Raw genomic sequence first — 9,710 nt, 5'->3', positions numbered from 1 at the left:
TGAAGAACAAGAATTAAAAACTGGACAGAATTGAAAAGCTAGCTACTGAACCGAATAGAATAAATGGAAACCAAGCTGAAAACAGAAATGTAAACGGTAGAAAAATGAAGGAAAACACTAGGAAATTAAGCTACCGAATGGAAATTGAAGAAAAGGAAGAAGAACACTTATAGAAGAAGATGCTTGCTGGATTTTGAGAATTGGAAGAAGCCATTCATGCCACTTGGAACCTTGAACCAAGATAAGTGATGGAGTGCCACCACTTGAAGCTCACCATAGCTCACAAGATAAGGCAAAGAAGAGGAAGACTCAAAACTCACAAATTCTCTCCAAAATTGAGTATAGTCTCTCTACTATAAAATTCCAATCTGAATTGTACAAGCTAAGCACCTTTATTTATAGCCTAGAGGTGCTGAAAAATAGGTGGGAATTTTCAAATAAAACTCATTTGAAATTCCCACCAAAAACAAGTCACATGGGAGGTGTGACCTTTTTCTACTATGACACCTCCTAAAACTACACCTACACCCCCCTACTAAGTCACATGGACAAAGTGACTCTCTTTAATACATTCACGCCTATTTATTTAATATCCACACCTCCTACAAGAGTCATTCAAATGATGCTCTTTTATTTAATGCTTGGCCTTGACCCTCATGGTTTGGACTTGGGCTTCTTGGGCTTGGGCCTTCTTGGGCTTGGGCTTTGGGCTTGGGCCTCATCTTTTGCAAAGACTAATAAGAAGAACTTTAAATGCTTTGGCCCTTGTCCATTTCTTCTATTGATAACATCTTTTTGATTCTCATCAGGATACTACGGACAACCTTGTTTTTAAGAAACGCAAGGTGGCGGTAGCCGCTGTTTCAAACTCTTCCTCTGCTAGGCGCCCTGCCTTGCTCAGAGATCACCCCCCCAGCGTCTCATCCCCCAAAAGCCTCTTCGCACCCTCGAGCGCGCGAGTGAGAGCGTTCCTGAGCCTGCCCCGACACCTGCCCCTAAGCTTCCCTTGGTCCTTCAACAAATCCTCAAGGGCTACCAGAAAGGGGCCATGGAAAGATCCAACGACGAGGCTGTGCGGGAGACTTGGCCCTTAGCCTTGGCGAGTTCCTTGCCCAAGTTGACGCCTTCTCCCACGAGGCAGAGTCGAAGGCAAAAGAGCAACTAGCTTTGGCTGAAGAACTGGCTCTGGTGAAGGAACAACTTGGGCAACAGGCTCAAATTTTCTTCAACCCGTGAGACTGCATTGAACCAGGAGCTAAGTGCCCTCCGGCAGGCCGAGCTAGAAGCTAACAAGAAACTCCACGACAAAGGCCAAGAGTACACCACCCTGCTGGGCAAAGTTGTGCCACTATGTACCCAGGTGGTGGGACTCCAAGAAGAAACTGAGGCCAACAAGGCTAAAATGGCCAAACTTGAAGGGCGAGCCACCGACCTGGAGGTGCAACTGGGCAAGGTGGAGGCTGAGCTCACCGTAAAAACTGAAGCCCTTGAGAAGGCCAAGGCAGAATTGGCCCTTCAAGTCGAAGTCTTCGGGAAGGTCAAGACAGAGCTCATCGACGATGCAGCTCATGCGCACGCAGCGGGATTTGAGGACACCCTTGCTTAGGTTGCTTGCAAGCATCCTGAAATGGATGTCTCCCCATTTGCGACGTCGAACCACGTCGTGGATGGGCAAATCGTGTCTAGATGCCCTTAAGGAGCTTGTAACTTTGACTTTAAGACTATGTTTTCCAAAACCTTTGTAATTTAATACAATTTGCTCTTCCTTACATGCCGTGTTATGTTGCTTGTAGCCATTCTGCTTTTAACTGTTAACTTGCCTACAACGCTTTGATGCTAACAACCTTCACATACGATGACCTTAAAAAATTTGAACCTTAGGTAACACGTTCTCTCGTCGTTCTTCCTTCTTGCTTCGACCGCCTGGTCATACGTGAACCTTTTGCTGGCCTTGCCTTAATTCTGTTTGGGCAAGGAAACTGCACTACTGATCCTCACCCTTTCCTTTGTAGTCGGGGGAGATATGCTAACTGGCCTCATCTTTGCCCCTAAGACAAGAGAGAACTTAACTGGGAATCCTTTCGCTTAGCCTTGGCGTCGACACTTGAGAGGAGGCGTCATACGCGGGAATTGCCACTCTCTCTCAAGGTTTCTAGCCTCAAGGCGTTCATCCAGCCTCATCTTTGCTCACGAGCAAAGGGGGACCTCGCTTGGTCGAACCTTGCTGTTCGCACTTGGCGCCCACACTCGAGGGGGAGGCGTTCTAAAGGAAGCTGCCACTCCCTCTCGAGGTGTCTAAACACCAAGGCGACAGGTTCGCCCCTGACTGAAACTTGTTGTTCGTACTTCGCCCATGCTCGAGGGGGAGGCGTCCTAAAGGAAGCTGCCACTCCCTCTCGAGGTGTCTAAACACCACGACGACAGGTTCGTTCCTGACTGAACTTTGTTGTTCGCGCTTGGCGCCCATGCTCGAGGAGGAGGCGTCCTAAAGGAAGTTGCCACTCCCTCTTGAGGTGTCTAAACACCAAGGCAACAGGTTCGTCCCTGCATTGTATAAAAATTCAAGAATATGTATACTTCAATCGTAACTTTATTGGGTGACCTCTTAAAAAACCCTTAAAAAGGGAAAAAGTGCGTCCCCTTAAACTGTGTACAATGCTAAAGTTCAACTGAAATAAAACTTGAGATTGGCTGCATTCCATGTACGAGGAATTGCGCCTCCTTCTAGAGTCTCAAGCCTGTACGCCCCGTTGCCGAGGACCTCCATCACCCTGAAAGGATCAGTCCACTTGGGGGGCAGCTTGTTCTCCAGCTGATATGGGTGAGTCTGTCGCATTACCAGGTCAGCTACCTGGAACTGTCTAGGCCTTAACTTGGAACTGTGCTTGTGCTCCACCCTTCTCTTCAATGCTTCAACTTTAATCCTCGCCTCCTCCCTGACCTCATCTAGCAGATCCAGGTTCACCTTTCTCTCCTTGTTAGACTCCTCAGCCATGAAACTTTGAAAATGTGGCGAACTCTCTTGAATCTCTACCGGAATCATTGCGTCCGACCCGTACACCAAGCTGAAGGCTGTCTCTCTAGTGGTGGACTGAGGCGTGGTGTGGTAAGCCCACACTATCCTAGGAACCTCCTCTGCCCAGGTTCCTTTAGCCTTCTCGAGTCTTCTCTTCAGACCGCTGAGTAGAACTCTGTTGGCGGAATCAACCTATCCATTTGTATGTGGGTGCTCAACCGATGCGAACACCTGTTTTATTCCGACCTCCGTGCACAACTTGCCCAGTTGTTGGCTCGCAAAATGTGTGCCTTTGTTGGAAACTAGACGCCTCGGCACACCAAAACGGCATACTATATTCTTCCACATGAAGTGTTGTATCTTGTGAGTTGTGATTTGCACTATTGGCTCAGCCTCTATCCACTTTGTGAAGTATTCAATGGCCACTACAAAATACTTCATCTATCTTACCGCCAAAGGAAAGGGCCCCAGAATGTCGATTCCCCAAGTGTGAAATGGCCACGGGTTGTAAATCGACCTCAACTCTTCTGGCGGCGCCTTGTGCCAATCGACGTGCTGTTGACACTACTTGCACCGCTGGGCGTACTTCGTGCAATCTTCTCTTACTGTTGGCCAGTAATACCCTGCACGAACGACATTTAATGTCAGGGACCTACCACCAACATGGCTACCACAGATTCCCTCGTGGAGCTCAGCCATTATTCGCGTACACTGGTCTCCACTCACACACCAAGATTGGGTGGGTGAACCCATGTCTCTGAACAGCTCCCCATCCACAAGGGTGTACTTGGCAGAGTTCCTCTTTATCTTCTTGCCCTTCCCGGGCTCCAATGGGTGTATCCCATCCGCTAGGTAGCGCCTATAGGGTGTCATCCATGTGTCCCCCTCCTCAACTGTGCATACCTGCATAGGATCCCCCTGCGAGACCGGGTAACCGCTTACACTGGGCGTCCTCAGGGTCTCCTGAGTCAATGACCGATGACTCCTCGCCCCTCCCCTAATCATACTGACCTGATGAACGCCCACCATATTATCAGCGACGAATGTCCGTGGTGCTTTGAGGGTTTCTTGTATCACTGTCCTCTGCCTTCCCCCTTGCCCGAATTGGCGAGCTTGACTAGCAAGTCAGCTCAGGCATTTTGCTCTCTCGGGATGTGTACCAGCTCAAACACCGCGAACGAACTCTTCAAGACTTGGACAGTCACCTGACCTGTGAATAAAAGGGAGTCGCTCTTTGCCAATAAGCTTTGCGCTCCCATCTCCTTAACCAAGAGCATGCTGGCGATAAAGGCTTCATACTTCGCTTGATTGTTGCTGGCCTTGAAAGCGAACCTTAAGGCCTGCTCAATCAATAGCCCGTGCGGTATCTTCCAAGATCACGCCAGCTCCACTACCTTGCTGGTTGGATGATCCATCCACTAAAAGCACCCATCTGAAGCTGGCCTCCTCCCCTTGTCGTGCATCTGTCGGGGAGAGTTCTACTACAAAATCTGCATACACCTGGCCCTTGATGGGGCCTCGGGGTTCGTACTAAACATCAAACTCCGAGAGCTCCACTGCACAACGTACCATCGTTCCTGCTACGTCCGGCTTCTGCAGCACTTTTCGGATAGGTAAGTCCGTCATCACCACCACTGCGAGACTTTGGAAGTCATGTCAAAGCCTCCTAGCCGAGAATACCACGACCAAGGCCTCCTTCTCCAGGGCCTGGCATCTCACCTCCGGTCCTTCTCACAAAGTATATTGGTTTATGTACCTGGTCCTGTTCTTGGACGAGGACCAAGCTAATCGCCCGCTCCATTACAGCAAAGTACAATCGGAGCGGAGTGCCCAACTGCGGCTTGCACAACATGGGAGGGGTAGCTAGATACTCCTTTAACTTAAGGAGCCTCCTCGCACTCTTCAGTCCACACGAACCAGCTATTCCTTCTCAAACACTGGAAATAAGGGTGTCCTTTTTCCCCTCCAGTCGACACAAATCTGGACAGGGCAACCATCCGCCCGGTCAATTGCTGCTCCTCCTTGACCGAGGTCGGGTTTCTCATGGCAAGGATTGCCGCACATTTCTCCGGGTTTGCCTCTATCCCACGCTCGGTGAGTAGGAAACCCAAGAACTTTCCCGCCTCGACCCCGAACACGCACTTTTCAGGGTTTAGCTTCAACCGATACTTAGCTATCATCGCAAATAGCTCTTCTAGATCAGACACATGCTTACCCCTCTCCTACGAGGTCACCACTATGTCATCCACGTAAGCCTGCACATTCCTGCCTATCATGGGTGCAAGAACCCTATCCATCAACCTTTGGTAGGTGGTGCCCGTATTCTTCACCCCGATGGGCATCACCGTGTAGTAGTAACAAGACGTCTCAGTCACAAACGCCGTCTTGCACTCGTCTCTAGGGTGCATCTTGATTTGGTTGTACCCAAAGAAGGCATCTAAGAAACTAAGCATCTTACAGCTCGAGGCGCTATCCACCAAGGCGTCGATGCTCGATAAGGGGTACGAATCCTTTGGGCATGCCTTGTTGAGGTCGGTGAAGTCCACACACATTCTCCACTTCCCATTGGCCTTCTTCACCAAGACCACATTTGCCAACCACTCTGGGTATTGAATTTCTCTGATGTGGCTGACACCCAACAACTTCTTCGTCTCTTCCTTGATGACCTGCCGCCTCTCTTCATTGAACTTCCTCCTCCTCTGGCAGGCAGGCCTGACCTTGCGGTCCATGGTGAGGCGGTGACACAGGAAATCTGGGTCTATATCTGGCATGTCCGAGGCGGACCAGGCGAAAGCGTCCAGGTGCCGTGCTATCACCCCAACGACCTGGTCCTGCTCTGCCTGATCCAACAACCTACCAAGCTTAAACGTTCTACCCCCGATCTGTCTTTCCACAATATCCCCTGTTGGCTCGGGTCGTCCCTCCCGAGCGCTTTCTGCGTGGGAGGCCCTGCGCGGGCGTCCCCGTCTCTGCTAGGTGGGCATTTTGTAACCATGAACACCCTCCTTTTGGTCTTGAGGCTATTCTCGTAGCACTTCTTAGCCTCTTGTTGGTCCGACTTGATGGTTATCACCTTCTCGCTCAAGTCCGGTAACTTCATCTTCATGTGGCGTGTTGATTCTACCGCCCTTAGCCTATTCAAAGTTGGTCTCCCCAACAGAATATTATAGGCTGAGGAAGCGTTAACCACCAAGTACCTTATATTCTCCGTGCGGGATGCAAAGCCATCCGTTTTTTTTTTTTTATCGGCAAAAAAAGAATGAATAAAAAGAGATATTTCAGGGATATCTCAACCCTTATACAGAAAACCTACCTTACACGCATGGACCAGCTACTCCACTCAAGAGGAGGAGTTCCTAGGAAATATAACAGACCTCATACAGACCATTGGCTCAAGACACCAATCGGAGAAAGAAAAACAAGCGCCTCGTGCTTTACACACTACCCATGACCACGCCTTAACCTGCGACATAGCAAAAATTTCAATATGGTCTACCCTGCCACTTCTAAACACCTTCCTATTCCTATAATTCCACAGTTCCCCAACCACAGCTATCCACACACCCCCCCAAACCTGATTCATGCTTTCCGTGACCCCACTCATCCGGAAGCTTAAAAAGTGGTTCTTCGGATCCCTATGGCTCACAAAGGTCATCCCCACCCACTCATGGCACTTTTCCCACACAAGCCAAGCCACCCTACATGTACAGAACAAATGGGACGTAGTTTCCTCCTCCTCCCCACACAGGCTACAAATATTGGTGATTAGCCCTACCCCCCTCCTTGCCAGATTGGCTTTGGTTGCTATTTTGTCTTCCAATACCCTCCACGCCAAGAGATGAGCAGAAGGTTGCGCCTTTAGCTTCCAAAAACCCAGATATACCTCTGTCTCCTCCCCCTGATATACGTCCCTGAGTATGCTGTATGCTGATTTAACTGTGAACCTCTCTGTCCTTGTATCATTCCATGCCCACCTATCCTCCTTGTCTGTCATCCCCATCTGACCTCCCAGAATATGCATCAGCTGACACTCCAGACTTCGTTCCCATTCAAACAAGTTTCTTCTCCATTCGATCTTCCATACCCACCCCAAGCTTTCAGACCACTCCCTAACCTGCCAAAGCAACGAATCCTTGTTCGTACATATGGAATGAAGCCTCGGGAATAACTCTTTTAAGGCTACACTGCCTGCCCAACTATCATCCCAGAACCTGATCTCCCTCCCATTCCCAACCTCCCACGAGATGTTGTCCTCAAAATTATCTTTCCAAATGTTTAGAGCCCAAACATCCTTCAAATCCCTCCACCAAAGAGAATCCAATCGGTTCTTTCTTTGCCTTTGTAAGTCCCTCCAACCTCCATATTTTGAATCCACCACCTCTGTCCACAAACCCTGCTTCTCTGAACCTAGGTGCCAAATCCATTTTCCTATCAAAGCAATATTGAAGCGCCTTATGTCAGTCATACCAAGCCCCCCTTTCTTCTTTTGGCGCATACACCTTATCCCACGAGGCCCACACGATTCTCCTGCCTTCTGACCCCCAGCCCCACAAGAAATTCCTCTGCAATATAACAATTTCATTCGCCACCGTAACCGGCATTTTATAAAGAGACATATAGAATAAAGGCAAAGCAGATAACACCGACTTAATCAAGCAAAGTCTCCCAGCCATGGATATAAACTTGCCCTTCCATCTGCCTAGTCTCCCCCTCACTCTTTCCACCACCTCTTCCCAAAACTTACTTCTTCTGTGATTTCCTCGTACAAGCATGCCCAGATATTTAAACGGAGTCTTCATCGTGGCGCAATTCAAGACCGTCGCGAAACGCTGTAACAAGAGATTATTGCACCCTATCCCTCCAACACTACTCTTCCGGAAATTAACCTTCAACCCAGACGATAACTCAAAACATATAAGAATGGCCTTGATGACAAACACACTGTGAGTACTCGCTTTACATAGAAAAAACGTGTCATCCGCAAACTGCAACATATTTACCTTGGTGAGCCTACCTCCGATCTCCACACTCTCTATTAAATCCTTATCGACCGCCATCCTTACCACTCCGGCTAGACCTTCTGCCACAATGAGAAACAGAAAAGGTGCCAGCGGGTCTCCTTGCCTCACCCCCTTCGTGGGCTTAAACTCCTGAGTCGGACTCCCATTCACAAGCACAGACACTGATGAGGACTCAAGGCACGCTCTAATCCAGCCGACCCATCTCCCACAGAAGCCTAATCTCTCCAGCATATAGAACAAGAACCTCCAATCAATTGAGTCGTATGCCTTCTCATAGTCAACCTTAAAGAAAATACAACTGCTCTTTCTCCTCTTGATATCCTCCAACACTTCATTTGCTACTAAGACACTATCCACAGTCCCCCTACCTTCCAAGAACGCCGACTGTCTCACATCAATGACCTTGTGCAAAACTTTCTTCAACCTGCTTGACAGAATCTTTGCCACAATTTTGTACATGCACCCGACCAGAGATATCGACCTGAACTCGTTCAAGCACTGGGGATTTTCAACTTTAGGGATTAACGATATAAAAGAGGCATTCGTCCCCCTTGGCCATCTCCCTTCTTCCTCAAAATTATGCACTGCCCTAATGATGTCTGCCTTCATCTCCTCCCAACATAACTTGATAAAGCCAAAATTGAAGCCGTCAGGTCCCAAGCTTTTATCACTGCCACAGCTCCACACTGCCTCATTTACCTCCTCATCAGAAATCCTTCCTACCAACCCGATATTGTCTTCTTCAGAGATCCTATTAAAACTTGCATTATCTAGCTTGACGCTCAAACGATCATCGCCAGAGAACCTCTCTTTGAAAAACATTCGGACCTTGTCCTTCACCTCACCCTGATTTTCATACCACACACCATTGTCTCTCACCCCGTTGAACCCATTCCTTGCTCTTCTCCATTTTATGGTCGAGTGAAAGTACTTTGTGTTCAAATCCCCCTGCTTCAGCCATTTGATGCGAGCCTTCTACTGATAAATGGCCTCCTGACTAAGGTTATTACTTCTCAATTACGCTAACAACCACTTCCTCTCTTCCCTACCCACCTCATCCAACTCACTCTCGTCATCTTTTGCATCCAATTCATGTATCCTTTTTTGGATCTCATCCCCCTGCTGAAAGACATTGCCAAAAACCTTCTTGTTCCACTCTTTTAAATCAGCCTTCAACAGTTTCAACTTTTCTTTGAAATGCAAAGCCATTCGTAAAGGTGGTCCTTAGCTCCAAATGCCCTCGTACCACCACCTGGTCCCCGGCGAAGCCATACAAGCACCCCGTGTATGGCCTCAGCTGATTGGGAGACAATTGCAGCTTATTAAAGGTGGACCAAAACATCACATCCGCCGAGCTGCCTTGGTCCACTAACACTCGGTGCACCTTCCTTCCTGCGGTTACAACAGAAATCACCACAGGGTCGTTCTTGTGAGGAACGACGTCTCGAAGATCGACCTTTGTGAAAGTAAGGTCGACGTCGAGCACGTCATTCACTGCTTGCGCCTCTATTGACATCACCGATCGTGCGCTGAGAGGCAGTGCACCCTCCACCTGAGAAACTCACCGAGATGGTGTGGATCTCCCCATGAACGGGCATCTCATGCCCCTGATCCTCTCCTAACGTTGCTGGGGTCTTAGTCCTCTCTAGTTCCGCAAAATAATAATTTAGGAA

At 48.8% G+C, this 9,710-nt stretch overlaps 2 protein-coding genes across 2 annotated transcripts; both read right to left on the bottom strand.

The window, feature by feature from the left end:
* Positions 1 to 3,580: 3,580 nt before the first annotated feature.
* On the bottom strand, positions 3,581 to 4,045 carry LOC150028045 (uncharacterized). The gene has a single exon (XM_090301026.1). The coding sequence runs from the start codon at positions 4,043 to 4,045 to the stop codon at positions 3,581 to 3,583; it is 465 nt and encodes a 154-aa protein (XP_090157152.1).
* An 851-nt stretch (positions 4,046 to 4,896) lies between these two features.
* On the bottom strand, positions 4,897 to 9,246 carry LOC137838621 (uncharacterized). The gene is made up of 5 exons (XM_068647863.2): positions 9,091 to 9,246; positions 7,548 to 8,985; positions 6,480 to 7,444; positions 5,596 to 5,856; positions 4,897 to 5,238 (listed from the first exon to the last, which is right to left on the bottom strand). Exons 1-5 carry the CDS (start codon positions 9,244 to 9,246, stop codon positions 4,897 to 4,899), a joined length of 3,162 nt encoding a protein of 1,053 aa, XP_068503964.2.
* Between the last annotated feature and the right edge of the window lie 464 nt (positions 9,247 to 9,710).

The sequence above is a fragment of the Phaseolus vulgaris genome, chromosome 4, assembly GCF_051622355.1.
Source record: "Phaseolus vulgaris cultivar YP4 chromosome 4, ASM5162235v1, whole genome shotgun sequence".
NCBI classification, from domain to species: Eukaryota; Viridiplantae; Streptophyta; class Magnoliopsida; order Fabales; family Fabaceae; genus Phaseolus; species Phaseolus vulgaris.
Note: the sequence above shows the minus strand (reverse complement) of the source record. Positions and strands in the feature narration are given on the sequence as shown.

Bases quoted from the DNA above. Each gene is read 5' to 3' on its own strand.
- LOC150028045 (XM_090301026.1), bottom strand. From the start codon at position 4,045: ATGGTGGGCGTTCATCAGGTCAGTATGATTAGGGGAGGGGCGAGGAGT.
- LOC137838621 (XM_068647863.2), bottom strand. From the start codon at position 9,246: ATGGCTTTGCATTTCAAAGAAAAGTTGAAACTGTTGAAGGCTGATTTA. The intron at 8,986-9,090 runs GTGGGTAGGGAA...TGGCTGAAGCAG, and splicing joins ACGAGAGTGAGTTGGATGAG to GGGGATTTGAACACAAAGTA. The intron at 7,445-7,547 runs GCAGGAGAATCG...TTGCTTTGATAG, and splicing joins GTGGGGCTGGGGGTCAGAAG to GAAAATGGATTTGGCACCTA.